Raw genomic sequence first — 15,221 nt, forward strand, 5'->3', positions numbered from 1 at the left:
TTATTTTTGTAATTTATTGATTGTATACATGTTATGTGCAGTGGCATAGTAAGAGGGGTGGGGGTGGGGGGCGGGGTGGTCTGTCCCGAGTGCCGTCTTCCAAACAGCGCGTTGGCACCCCTCTTCCTGTCTGCCCCACCCCCCCCCCACTCCCGCTCCTCTCCTTGCTGCATCCCTTGCCTTCCCCCATACCTTTTTTACTTTTTCGGTGTGAGGTTGCTACCCATGTTGGCATTGGCGCTCTCTCTCATGTCACTTCCGGGACCTGCTCCTAGCAAGTGATGTCAAAAGGCAAACCAACACCAATGTGGGCATGCTGCTCATGCCAGATAAGTTAAAAAGGTACAGGGAAAGAGGCACGGGCGGGGGAAGGGGCACCACTGCCCCAGGCGCTGTTCATCCTTACTACGCCAAAGGTTATGTGATTTATGTGCTAATTGCTCTATACTGTTTAAAAGTATAATAAGTAGTTTATAAATTTAAGAAATTAAATGAAATGAATAGCCTCCTACTAGTGTTTCTCATACTGCATGCACTGCACAACAGAATGTCATAGAAACCAAGTAACAACTTTCTCACTGTGAGATGAGCAAAATCCTGGTTTCAGTTGAATGAAATAGCAAGAAATTTAAATGTGTGTCATGAGAATCTGTAACTCTTGAGTTAAAATGTTCTGCAGGCCAGAAAATTCTGCTTGTTATGTAGTTATTTCCTGTCAAACTTAAGAAGACACACATGCCCCCCCCCCGAGTTTGTTCTTTTTTAAGGGGATATTTTATCGTAACTAATGCAATTCACCTGAGGTTCCACCACTGCTGGTTATACTCGGAATCTGGGATCCGTCCATCAAAAACTTTCCATCTCCACTGGTCCATCAGGTAGCCAAAAGGCAGGAAGGCAATTTTATCCAGGGCCATGCTCATCAAGTAGTTAATATCACTCTCTGTATAGAAAGAAGGGTGGACTTAATGTCAAGAAGAAAATGTCTCCATTGCTTTTTCACTATTTCTTATGGGGGCCCTTTTACTAAGCCTAATACCGCATCATAAGAACATAAGAACATAAGCAATGCCTCTGCCGGGTCAGACCTGAGGTCCATCGTGCCCAGCAGTCCGCTCACGCGGCGGCCCAACAGGTCCAGGACCTGCGCAGTAGCCCCCTATCTATACCCCTCTATCCCTTTCTTCAGCAGGAAATTGTCCAACCCTTTCTTGAACTCCAGTACCGTACTCTGTCCTATTACGTCCTCTGGAAGCACATTCCAGGTGTCCACCACACGCTGAGTAAAGAAAAACTTCCTAGCATTTGTTTTGAATCTATCCCCTTCCAATTTTTCCGAATGCCCTCTTGTTCTTATATGTTTTGAAAATTTGAAGAATCTATCTCTCTCTACTTTCTCTATGCCCTTCATGATCTTGTAGGTCTCTATCATGTCTCCTCTGAGTCTCCGCTTTTCCAGGGAGAAGAGCTCCTGTAATAACTGCCAAATATGTGCGTGTTCACTGTGCTGAAAAATTTTTTACACTTTTTTTGAGGTGTTATGTCAATGGGGTGGTCTGCCCTGGTCGCCGCCTCCTCCCTGACCCTCCCACTCCTTCGCCGTGCATGCATGCCGCTTCCCTTCTCCTGTACCTCTATGACGTTCCCGGCGTAAGCAGCAACCTACAACCTGCTGTCACGCCAGTGTCGGCTCTTCCTCTGATGTCACTTCCTGGACCCGTGCCTAGAAAGTGATGTTGGAGGAAAAGCCGATGCTAGCGTGACAGCAGCTTGGGGGTTACTGCTCATGCCAGGAACATTAGAGGTATGAGGGAAGGGAAGGGGCATAGGCGGGGAAGGAGCGTGTTTAGGTGGGGGAGGTGGAGAAGAAGGCGGGGGAGGGCGCCACCACCCCGGGTGCCTCTCACCCTTGCTACACCTCTGGTCAAGGGGTAGATAGTGAGTGTTCCTGTGCTAATCATTTACTGCAGCTACATTACTACACACTGGCAAGTTAGCACTCAGACAGCGTGTGAACCGTTGTTGCTTATAAAAAAAAAAAAAAAGAAGTGAATAGTTAGTGGTTAGTGCAGTTGGCTGAGATTCTGAGAAACTGGGTTCAACTTCCACTGTAGCTCCTTGTGACCTTGGCAAGTCACCTTTTACCCCCAGGTGCAAAAAAACTTAGATTGTGATCCCACTAGAGACAGAAAAAAGTACCTGCATATAATATGTACAGCACTCAATAGGGTACTCAATAGGGCTATCATGTTTGTGAAGACAAAAAAGAGAACACATGACCTCACCTACACTCCCACAGCTCCGCCCATTTCCTTGGTTCCTCTTCCCATCTTCTGTACCCTTTTAATGCTTCTCTCTCTCCCTCCCTTCCTCCTCTCCCACGAGTGCTTGTCTGTCGCACACACACTTTCTCCTTCTAACCCCCCTCTTCTATGTGTGCTTCTTTCTCTCCTTTCAACCTCCAACCATGAGTGCCCCTCTCTTTCCTTCCAACCTCCTCTCCTGCTGTTTCTGTCTCTCCCCTCCCATCCAACACTACCCTACTCCATACTCTTTTCTCCATTCGATAATACTTCTCCAGCCTCCCCTCCCTCCATACTGTTTCCCTAGACCTCTTTCATGCTGTTTCTCCAGCCCTCCATCCTTTCCTTCATGCTGTTTCTTCAGCCCCCTCCCTCTCTCCCATCCATGCTGTTCCTCCAGCCCCCTCCCTCCTCCCTCTATGCCTCCCTCTATGCCTCTATGCCAGCCCCCTCCAACCCACCTCCATGCCATTTCTCCAGTCCTCCTCCCTCCCTTCATGCTGTTTCTCCAGCCACCTCCCCTCTCTCCTCCAACACTGCTCTCTAGCTTCCAACTCTCCCACCTACCTCTTTCCCAGGCCTGGCTGCTGTAATTAATCTTTGAGCATATGGCAGCAATAGCAACGAGGTATACCTGCTGCTGCAGGCCTGCCCCAGAAGCCATCTTTCTACAAGTACCGCCTACTCAGGAACAGGAAGTCGCTGCACAGAGGTGGCTTCCAGAGCAGGCCAGCAGCAGCAGGCTTACCATGTTGCTGCAACTACCGGCTGCCCAAAGATTAATTACAGTGGCCAGGCCTGGGGTAGAGGTATGTGGGGGAGTTGGTAGAGCTGGCTAAACCCGGACAGACTTCCCCATTTTTGAAAAACCGTCTGAGCACCTGGACAGTCCTTGTAAAAGAGGACAGGCAAGCCAGTTCTGATTTTACCCCATTCTAGCCTATTCCCAGTGACTTGGAGCCTAGTCTATATGGTAACAACTGCAATTCAAAATAAAATACTTCCTAGCAAGTCTTTTTGCTCATGCAATAGTCATCCCATAAATTTGCTGTGAGTTCTCTCTGGTGGCAGAAATCAGAATTGCATCTAAACAATTGCAGGTTGAGTTTTTGAGCTGCTCAGGTGAAAAGCTACTTTAGGGTTTCTGATGGCCAAAGGGTTGATCACATCCATGCAAAAGAACCACATGACTTCCTATGAAGGTGTTGCTTCCTTAGTAATGGAGGGACTTTGGAAACATCCTAATCTTGATAAGCACATGGTGTCTCAGGAGTTTGTTTCATAGAACATTTTGAGGGCATTATGTAATATTTTTGGAGAAGAGAAGAAGATATATCACAAATGAATCAACATTAGCAAAGATCTGCTTATTCTACCATTTCCATAAACTATCCAACTAACAAATCAACCCAACTACCAGGGGCCCTCAACTCATTGTTAAATTTCTCCCCTTTAAAGTGACAAAGAATATAGAATAAGACACACCAGTATTATCTTCCACTTTATCAAGCAGGTTGATGTTGTGAAGATGTTTGGGTGTAGAAACAGAGAGAGCCAAGACATCTCCGATAGCCTCATGGAAGCCAGGATTGGCTCCATCCCGGAAGGAGATTGGCTGGTCTTTGTATTGCAGAAAGTATTGTACGTGGCCCATCTCATGGTGGACGGTGATTAGGTCATCCATGTTCACTACTGTGCACTGCTTAATCCTGAAAAGGGAGCGAGAAGGAAAGAAGAGCAAATGTTAAAAGGTTTTATATGACAATATGCAGGGCACATAAAATCCACCAGGCAGAAAATGAGGGAACAATAGGTAACTAATGGAAAATTGGGTCACCAGATAGTAATGCACAAAAAGGGGAATGGAGGGAAATAAACAAAATAAGCAACTAAGTCACTCCATTAATAATAACACCTGTGCTCAGTAGCGTACTAAGGGGGGGGCGAGGGGAGCGGTCCGCCCCGGGTGCATGCCCTGAGGGGGTGCTCCCGGCTTTGCCGTTCAGTCTCCCCCACCCCCCGAAGGACCGCTCGCCCCCCTGGCCTCCCTGCACCACCTATGAAGCAGCCCGCAGCGGGATCGCGATGTCAGCAATCCCTGCGCTGCTTCGGAGCTGCTTCCTCCGCCGTGATCCCGCCCCTCCTCTGACGTCAGAGGAGGGGCGGGACCGCGGCGGAGGAAGCAGCTCCGAAGCAGCGCAGGGATTGCTGACATCGCGATCCCGCTGCGGGCTGCTTCATAGGTGGTGCAGGGAGGCCAGGGGAGCGAGCGGTCCTTCGGGGTGGGGCGGGCAGGCAGGCAGGCCTTCAAGGGGGAGGGGGGATGGGGGGTGACAGACAGGCGGGCAGGCCTTCAAGGGGGGGGACAGGCAGGCCTTCAAAGGGGAGACAGGCAGGCAGGCCTTCAATGGGGGGGGACAGGCAGGCAGGCTTTCAAGGGAGGGACAGGCCTTCAAGGGGGGACAGGCAGGCCTTCAAGGGGGGTTAGGCCTTCAAGGGGGGGGGATAGGCCTTCAAGAGGATCAGGCAGGCCTTCAAGGGGGGTGCAGGCCTTCGGGGGGGGAGTGCCGGCCTTCAGGGGTGGGATGCAGACCTTTAAGGGGGGGACAGGCCTTCAGGGAGGGGGGCCCTGGTGTAGAAATACACGGAGGGAATGGGGGGGTTCAAAGAGACGCGCATATGCCGGACTTTGGGTGGGAAGAAATAATGGGTCTGAAAATAGAGAAGAGGGAGAGAGATGAAGAACCATGGATTTTAGAGCGGGAAGGAACAGAAAGGGAGAGAAGTTGGACACAAGGGATGGTGTGGAGGGGGGATAGAGATACTGGATAGGAGGGTAGTTGGGAAAAGAAAGGAAGAGATGGTGGACCCTTGGGTGGTGGGGAAGGAGGGAGAGATGCTGGATGAAAGGGTAGTTAAGAAAAGATGGATCTGTGGAGGGAGACGAAAAAAGGATAGATGCCAGACCTCCTGGGGAGGGAAGGGAAACGGGGAGGACAGAGATGGCAGATGGATGGTTAGCATGCAGAAAGAAGGAAGAAGGAGACCCTGGCAAGCAAGTTATCAGAAGACAACCAGAGCCTTGGACCAACAAGATTTGAAAAATAAGCAGACTACAAAAGGTAGAAAAACTAATTTTATTTTCTGTTTTGTGATTACAATATGTCAGATTTGAAATGTGTATCCTGCCAGAGCTGGTGTTAGACCGCAAACGTGAGCTAGGATTTAACAGAGAGGAAAAGGCCTTTTTGTTTCTTTATTTTATTTACACCACAGCGCCAGTGTGGTTAGGAGAAGCCAAAGGGGGGTGAAAAAGCTATAAAATAAACCCACCAGGATCTTTGAAAAACCCCCCAAAAACAAACAAACACCCAATTAGGCAGGAAAGTTGAATCGAATAACCAATTCAATAGGCTGAATCGAATCGAATTTTTTTTTTTTTTTTCTTGAATCGGGCAGCACTAGTTTGCGCTACTCTCTTAGACTTTAGGACCTGGGATTGGAGAGAGATGGCATCCTCAGTACTTTATAATGCAAGTGAAACGAGGATTTGGTCAGACTTTTGAAGGGTCTGAAGAAGAAAAATATTGTATAGGCCGGGGACATGAGACAGCAGGAAACGGGAACTTTTCTTCCTTCTATTTTTGTGAATGGCAAGGCTGAGGATGTCAGAGAGTTCAGTTAAAATATGTGCTTTATAAGAAAATATAATAATGTGTTTTATAAAGTTTATAAGCATTGCTGGCCTACCCGGTGAGGTGTTCCTAATGGTGGTGGTGATGGTGGCGGCAGCGTGTCAATGTGTTGAGGGGAAGAGGTGGTCTGGGAAATTCTGCTGAGCAAATTCCAGGCCCATTTCCACCCCCCAGTTAGTCCACTCCACTCAACAGGTTCACACACTGAGTGTGTCTTTGGGTGTTGTGCTTGGGTAGTTGTTTTGGGATCTCTTCCAGTGGTTTGTCAGTATCTCCTTGTGGTCCAAGGAAGGAAACTTTGTTAACCTTAGCATTGACCTTCAGAATATGTTTGTAATAGCGCTGCTTGTGTGGCATTAGGCTATGTAGTGATCGAAAGAAAAAAACAGACCTTTGCACATTTTTGCACTATATGGTGGGTGTATGAGGAGATTCACATTTCCTGCACAGCTAAGTCCTTGTGAAGTTACCTTGTTCTTTCTGTATTTGACATCTAGCAAGGTCTCTGTTTGGAAGGAAAGATCTAAGCTTAAAAATGAAGTGGCCAGAAATTATGGTAAAAGCAGATAGCATTGCTGATTTTAAGAAAGGTTTGGACAAATTCCTGGAGGAAAAGTCCATAGTCTGTTATTAAGACATGGGGGAAGTGTCTGCTTGCCCTGGATTGGTGGCATGGAATGTTGCTACTCTTTGGGTTTTGACCAGGTACTAGTGACCTGGATTGGTTACCATGAGAATGGGCTACTGGGCATGATGGACCATTGGTCTGACCCAGTTAGGCTATTCTTATGTTATGTTCTCATCTGTAGGGGCCTTTGTTTTCACTTCTTATTTTAATGTATTTTTTTCTGGGAACTTATCAGTGTTTTTTAGAATGGGAACAAAAATGGAAGAGAATTAATGTGTGTGGAATGGGGGGGTTACTAATTTCTTCAGCTAAATAATTAAATCCATCTCAACCAGACATAGAAGAACTCACGCACCATTCACACACCCTCCAACCAAAATCGTCAAAAGAAAAAAAACTGTTCGACAACCTCCTAACACTCGACCCCCAACTCTACAACCTAATGACCTCGACCACAAACTACAAACCTTCAAAAAAGAAATAAAAACCCTTCTATTCAAAAAACACATAAAACCGAACTAACACAATCAGAACTGTCCCAAGCATCACCTGCAACTACTCCATATGTACTTCTGATGTCATGACAATTCAGACATAATTTATGTTATGTTTGGATTAATGGTTACATATATGAGGTTCAATAAAAGAAAATTTTCAGTGCCTGTTTCTATTATGACCATTTATTTTTCATGGTTATTACAAAAAATATTTTTTACATGGGGTGTCAAAAAATGATGGGCCCCGGGTGCCACATACCCTAGGTACGCCACTGCCTGTGCTACTAAGCATTGCTAAGCAGTGAAAGAAAAAGCCTCAGAGCATTGGAGAGGTGAATCCACACTCTACCACCCTCAAATCATCGGCAGCAAAAACTTTTGCTACTGTGGTTAGATAAACAAGGGGTGAAAAACTTTTCACAATAGACAAAAATGCTTTTGTATGTATAACACTGATAGATTAACACAAGGCCTTGTACTATAGCCATAAAAATGGCTTATTTATATTTTTTTCTATTAATGGTAGGGTTACCATATTCAACGACGGACAGACCCAAATGTATGGCCCCTGTTCTGCCCCCACAAGGTCTTGTGTTAATCTATCAGTGTTGTCCATACAAAAGCATTTTAATCTATTGTGAAAAGTTTTTCACCCGAGGCTTTTTCTTTCGCTGCTTAGCAGTGCTTCGTAGCACAGGTGTTATTATTAATGGAATCACCAGACAGTATACATTTAGGGGTCATAGATGTAGGATCCTGATCCTTAAGTAAATACATAAAAACTAGAAATGGACATGCCGAAGTGTATCATAATAAAGTCCACTTCTGATTTTATGGGCACATGCGGAGATGGTGTGAAGAGGAGGAATTCTACTTTGTGAGGAACTGGACGGCGTTTTGGGGGAAGAACAAGCTCTTCAGGAGGGACGGACTACACCTGAGCATGGCAGGAACAAGACTTCTAGCAAGCAACGTCAAGAGAGGAATAGAACAGGCTTTAAACTAATAAGAAGGGGAAAGCAGATAGTCGACCTGATGTCGACGGTTAGGCGAGAGTATCCAAAGAAGATACTGAGCGGGAAAAATGCTGGGTAGAAACAAAAGGCAACCAACAGGAGTTCAAGGAACATGAGAAAATGGCGAACAAAAACAAGGGCAAACAACAAGAGCTAGAAGAGCAGGAGAATTTGAGGAAACAAGTTGCGGACAAAAAAGATGCACCAGAGAAAGAGGATCAAATTAACAAAACTCGGGGACTAGCAGCTCAAAAAAGGGACGACAAGAGAAATGAATCACAGAGAAAAACAACAGAGAAGGGAATAAATCAGGACCTAAACTGCTTGTACGCAAATGCAAGGAGCCTAAGGAACAAAATGGGAGAACTGGAAGCCACAGGCAAAAAATAGGACCTAGATATCATTGGAATCACAAAAACATGGTGGAACAAGGAAAACAAATAGGACATAGTACTACCAAGGTATAAACTCTATAGAAAAGACAGGACACACAAGAAGGGTGGAGGAACAGCACTATATATAAAGGACACCATTCACTCGACCATAGTGGATACGGCAGCAGAGACGGACGGATTAGAATCATTATGGGTTAAATTACCAGGAAAAAATGGACCTGACATAAAATTGGGACTGTACTATCATCCACCTGGACAAACAGAAGCAAAAGACAAAGAACTGGAAGCAGAATTAAGGCGGGAATGCAAGAACGGAAACGTCATAGTAATGGGGGACTTTAACTTCCCCGGGATAGACTGAAGCATTGGAAACTCAAACAACGCAAGGGAAACGGAATTCCTAGAGGCTGTGCAGGACTGTTTCATGGAACAACTCGTCAAGGAACCAACGAGAGGGAATGCCACTCTCGACATACTACTCAACGGGCTGGGGGGACCTGCAAAGGGAGTAGAAGTACTAGGACCACTAGGAAACAGTGATCACAACATGATCCAGTACAAACTAGAAGTAGGAACATCAAAAGGGAAAAGAGCCATAGCGACAACGCTCAACTTCAAGAAAGGGAACTATGATGCTATGAGAGAAATGAGAAGGAAACTCAGAAAAGTTTCAAGAAAAACAAAGACCGTGGAGGAAGCCTGATCCCTATTCAAGGACACGGTACAAGAAGCATAAAATCTGTACGTCCCCAGATTTAGAAAAGGGTGCAAAAAGAATCAAACAAAGGACCCGGTGTGGATAACCAAGGAAGTGAAGAAAGCGATAGAGGACAAGAAAAAATTGTTCCGGAAGTGGAAAAAGGGCAAAACCGAGGAAAATGGGAAAGAGCACAGGAAACACCAAAAAGAATGTCACCGAGTGGTTAGGAGACCGAAGAGAGAATACGAAGAGAGACTGGCCGGGGAAGGAAGGAATTTCAAATCGTTCTCCAGATATGTTAAAGGGAAACAACCAGCATGGGAGGAAGTGGGACCGCTGGACGATGGAGACAAAAAAGGAGCGATAAGGGGGAAAAAAAGAGGTGGCTGACAGATTAAACATGTTCTTCTCGTCAGTCTTTACAAGCGAGGACTTATCCAATGTACTGAAACCCGAAAAAATCTTCAACGGAGAACCGGAAGAAAAACTATTGACGATAGAGGTAAGTCTCGAAGATGTCCTCCAACAGATAGACAGACTGAAAACCGACATATCCCCGGGCCCAGAAGGAAACCACCCAAGGGTATTAAAAGAACTGAAAACCGAAATAGCGGAAATACTCCAAAAAGTTTGCAACCTATCCCCGAAAACAGGAATGATCCCGGAGGACTGGAAAATAGCAAATGTCATACTTATGTTTAAAAAGGGATCGAGAGGTGACCCGGGAAACTACAGACCGATGAGTTTGACTTCAGTACCGGGCAAGACGGTAGAAGCACTGATAAGACAGTATCTGTGAGCACATAGAAAGAAACATGCTAATGAAAACGAGTCAACATGACTTCTGCAAAGTAAGATCATGCCAAACAAACTTGCTGCACTTCTTTGAAGGGATAAACAGCCATATGGACAAAGGGGATCCCATAGACATCATATATCTTGACTTCCAAAAGGCTTTTGACAAGGTACCACATGAGCGGTTACTTAAGAAACTGTGGAACCACGGGGTAGAAGGGGACGTATACAGATGGGTTAAACATTGGTCGGCAGGCAGGAAGCAGCGGGTTGCAGTGAAGGGCCACTACTCAGGCTGGAGAAGGGTCATGAGCAGGGATCCCGCAGGGATCGGTACTTGGGCCGCTGCTGTTCAATGTATTTATTAATGACCTGGAAACAGGGACAAAGTGCGAAGTTATAAAATTTGCGGATGACACCAAATTGATTTTTCAAATACAATTAAAAAGTTAAAACTTATTACAGAAATACAGAAAGAAATTCCTTTTTGAAAGTAAATAACAAATGTATATATAGAAATAACATTTTCCTTCATAGACCACTAAATTAGGGGGAGGAAAGCCATAAGACAAGGATATCCATTGCAAAAGAAGCAATTAAAGAAATGAAAAGAAAAAGGCCCAGCACAAACTTCAATGATAATATCTATAATGTCTGGTCAGTTGGAATTATGACTTTTTTTTTCAAATCTATAAATGCTTTCAGGGGGAAAAATAGAGATATTTAAGTAACACAGAAATTTTATCTAGCAGGCTAAATCTGTTTAAGGCTCTATCTTCCCCCCTCCCCATCCCTTCAGAATGTCCTGCTCAGACCTGAAGTCGTTTCGGTTGTAGAAGTCCCAAGCAGATGCATGGCATACCACCTCCCTGTCCTTGGGTTTTTCTATCATGGACTTCGCCCAGAATTCTGGAGGCATTTGGATTAGTCCAAGGGATGTAAAGAAACTGTCAGATACTTCGAACATCTTCTTTGGTGTCCAGCCCTGGAAGAAAAGTATAAAGGCCTAATTTACACAGCTAAGAGCACTATGAAGAAAAGTGTAATGATCTTTTGGCAATACCTTCTATAATCACAGTTACTCTTTATAAGTATAATTATATGTTGTTATATATTGTGGAAATCTCAGACCCAAAAACCCGTGAATGGTGATATCACCATAATGAGGTTCAATTAGGGGACCATCATAGATTTTCACCGTCCCCACAACCATCCAAGTAAGAATTATGTGAAAAACAGAATAAACAAACAAATTAAACAAAACTTATCTGTGGATAGGATGGTATGATATCGGTGTTGAGCCTCATCGTTGATTGAATGATTCTAGTGCTTGTGACATGTTAAAAACAATCGTTGCAATTCCTTCATACTATATGCTTGTCCCTCCGACTCGAGTTTCGAATGACTTCCTTCTTCAGGGAAGGACTGTGTAAGACTGTGTGTTTTCACATAATTCTTACTTGGATGGTTGTGGGGACGGTGAAAATCTATGATGGTCCCCTAATTGAACCTCATTATGGTGATATCACCATTCACGGGTTTTTGGGTCTGAGATTTCCACAATATATAACAACATATAATTATACTTATGAAGAGTAACTGTGATTATAGAAGGTATTGTCCAAACACATTATCACAGGATATTTTATAGATTACTCTCCATATTAAAAGTGTCTATATGATCTTTTGGCATGCAGACATCTTTGCAACCCCATTCTTAGAATAGAAGCTACCATGGTAATATACAGTACTGGAAGCCTTTGCTCAGTGTTAAGATGCTGCCACTGCAGCCATCACTCCTAATTTATACATTTTGAGGTAAATTCAATAAATGGTGCTGAAATATAGGCACAGGGATGATTCATGCTGAGCGTGAATTCTATAACATCAAATCCATGTGAAACTATCTTAGCCTATGGATCAAGTAAGACTCTGGGAAAGGGATTGGGACTTGTATACTGCCTTTTTGTAATTTTACAACCACACTCAAAGTGGTATTTACATACAAGTACTTCAAGCATGTCCCCTCTCTGTCCCAGAGGGCTCACAGTCTATCTAATGTATCTGGAGCAGTGGAAGATTAAGTGACCTGCCCAGGGTCACAAGGAGTAGCGTGGAGTTTGAACCACAACCTCAGGGTGCCTGAGGCTGCAGCTCTAACCACTGCACCACACTCTCCTAAACTAAACTAAACTAAACCTTAAGTTTGTCTACCGCATCATCTCCACGGAAGTAGAGCTCGACACGGTTTACAGGAATTACTAAAGAAAGGAACTCCAATGGGAAGAAGGAGGGCTTGGTAAAAAGGAAGGAAGGAGGGGGACTAAGTAGAGTGGGGAGGGAGGAAGTGGTTACATTTTAGAGAAAAGCCAAGTTTTCAAATGTTTTCTGAAACGTTGGAGTGAGGGCGAACTCCGAAGAGGGGCAGATAAGCTGTTCCACAGCTCGGTGATCCTGAAGAGGAGGGATGTTCCAAGCCTTCCTGTATGGGAGATGCCCTTCAAAGAGGGGAATGACAGTATGAGTTTTTGAGTGGATCTGGTGGAGTTAGGATTCGGGGAGAGCCAAGATAGTGGAAACAGGGGAGGAAGGATGCCGTGTAGAGACTTGAAGGCTAGGCAGACGCATTTGTAGTGAACCCTGAGGAGCACTGGGAGCCAGTGAAGCTTAGACAGAAGCGGGGAGACGTGGTCGAATTTGCTTTTTTGCGAAGATTAATTTAGCCGCGGTGTTCTGAATCCGCTGAAGTCTGAGAAGACTTTTTTTTGGTTAGGCTTAAGTAGATGGAGTTGCAGTAGTCCAGTCTAGACAGAATACAATACAGAAGTGAGCCAAGTGTAGAACAATGAAGCTATTGTGACATCACTGAGGAGGTTGGTTCTTAGGCATTGGTGGAATGAGGTATTATGACATCAAGGAAAGGGATTGGGACTTGTATTCCACCTTTATGTAGTTTTGCAACCACACTCTAATCAGTTTATATACAGGTACTTCAAGCATTTGTCCTCTCTGTCCCTGTGGGCTCACAATCTATCTAATGTGCCTGGGACAGTGGAGGATTAAGTGACTTGCCCAGGGTCACAAGGAGCAGTGCAGGGTTTGAACCACTACACCACACTCTCCTGCCTGGGGCTGTGGCATTGATCATGCAATATATAGAATAGAACTAAGGGCAGTTACACATATAACCACTCATTGATGCCAATTAGCACTAATTAAAATCAATTACAGCTACTAATTGGCTGATAATTCCAATTAACAGCCAAATACAGAATTAAATTGTACACACAACTAACCTTATCCAATAAACTGCACACACAACTTTTTGGGTAAAGCACAAAGGCCCAAATTCACTAAACCTCCAAACCGTGCATGATCCGTTTCTGTTTGCATGCCGGCCGACGAATTCAGTAAAGGCCTGCATGCAAATGGGGACAATCGTTAACACGCCCCCTACTCACGGCCAGAGCGATCCCCGCTTATGTGCACACCCTGATAGTAGTGACAGGAGAAGCAGCCTCCTGTCACTGCTGTCAGGGCTCAGCCCCGATCTCTCATGCCAGCTCTGCTCTGCCCAGATCTCTCTTGCCTGCTCCCAGATTCTCCTGCTCTCTGCTGCCATTCCTTGCAGTGCAAGCCTGTCGTTTTAAAGCGGACCTGCACTGTGGGGAACGGAGGCAGAGAGCAGGAGAGTCCGGCAAGCAGGGAAGAGAGACCGGGCACCGGCCTGACACACTGGCCCTGCCCGACACCCTCCTCCCAGGCCCCGATTTCTCCTGCCTACCCTGCCTACCCCGATCTCTTCCTCGTCCTCCCACGGCACGGCCCTCACCCCTCCCGGCCCGGCCCTCCCATACACAAACGTGCCCCCCCGTAGAAAAAAACAGGAGGGATGCCAACTCCCTCCTGCCATCAGCGTTAAAAAAAAAAATTTAAAAAATGCTGCATGCAGCACGGCCTGCACCAAAAAGTTGGGAACAGGAGGGGTGCTCTGTTCCTTCTGCTCCTAGGCTTCCCACCCCTGGCCCACCCACCCCGGTATCTTTAAAATAGTTGGGAGCAGGAGGGGTGCCCGGTCCCTCCTGCTCCTTGCAATAAGGCTCCCTCATCTTCGGGAGCAGGAGAGGTGCCTCAGCCAATCACTGTCTTAGGCCTGGTTTGTCAGTAGTAAAACCCGACTCAAAATAGCCAAGCAATTGTTAGTGAATCAATTGCTTGGCTATTTAGCATGGGGTTTTACTAATTTGCATGGGAGGAATGGGATTGGATCACTATAGGCCTTAGTGAATAGTGCAGGAGGGAAATTTGGTCGCAAAGGGCTCGCAAACCGATCGGTACACGATTGATTTGCTTAGTGAATTTGGGCCAAAGTTCAGGTCCAACTTTACAGAATTTGTGGGTTAGGGTGCATTGGCACTGAAAAAAATAGTTCATTGGCACTGAATATCTCACTGCTAGGAAAAAAAATTAAGCGTGATCGCATTGAAATAACACTGCATTGGCTTTTAATCCACAATGAAAATTCCTGGATGGACACTGAAACTGAATGATAAGAAGGAGGTTACACCTACACGGGGAAAATCTCCAAGGTCTGGACAAAGGTCTACAATTTCAGCTTGGGTAATTAATAAAGTATATGGACAGTATCACTAGTGGCAAAGTAAATACTGGCCATGACTTGTAGATTGGATTCCCTGGTCTTAGCTATGAGAACTATCTGTTCTAAACATTTGACCCAAAATGTCCAATGACTGCCCTTCATGTAAATTCTCATACCTGACTTATCATGGCTGGTGTGGCATCTACTTTTGTTGCACTGGGGTAGGGAACCACCAGATCAAAGATATTGCTCCAGGACTGGGCCCACATATTACCTGAAAAACATAAGAAAGAAAAGAAAAGAATGGAAGAGGAAAGTAAGAGAGACATTTAAATAAGCAGTAACTCTACACACAATGGCAGAAGAATTGAAAAGCAAATACGGTATATACGGCTGGGGCACGGGCAGTGTGTCTGGGAGGGAATGCATGGATGGGAGAACATCGCAGGGGAGGAGACATAGGCATCCTGGGACTGTCGGCCAAGTCTCTTCCCTGAAGAAGCCCTTTCTGGAAACGTCAATCGCTCCTCCTAAACTTACTTGCTCCACTTCATCACTGACGCTGAAACCGTGGATTGAAGACAAAGTTTTA

At 45.4% G+C, this 15,221-nt stretch overlaps 1 protein-coding gene across 1 annotated transcript in view; it reads right to left on the reverse strand.

Annotated features, from left to right (window-relative positions):
* ACE (angiotensin I converting enzyme) overlaps positions 1-15,221 on the reverse strand; it is a 103,103-nt gene that overhangs the window by 11,599 nt on the left and 76,283 nt on the right. The window contains exons 18-21 of the mRNA XM_033919050.1: positions 14,806-14,903; positions 10,845-11,014; positions 3,789-4,012; positions 799-943 (exon numbers count right to left, since the gene is read on the reverse strand). Of these exons, the coding sequence (XP_033774941.1) occupies positions 799-943; positions 3,789-4,012; positions 10,845-11,014; positions 14,806-14,903 (637 nt within the window). The remainder of the gene's footprint in view (positions 1-798; positions 944-3,788; positions 4,013-10,844; positions 11,015-14,805; positions 14,904-15,221) is intronic.

The sequence above is a fragment of the Geotrypetes seraphini genome, chromosome 13 (assembly GCF_902459505.1).
Source record: "Geotrypetes seraphini chromosome 13, aGeoSer1.1, whole genome shotgun sequence".
In the NCBI taxonomy this organism is placed as follows: Eukaryota; Metazoa; Chordata; class Amphibia; order Gymnophiona; family Dermophiidae; genus Geotrypetes; species Geotrypetes seraphini.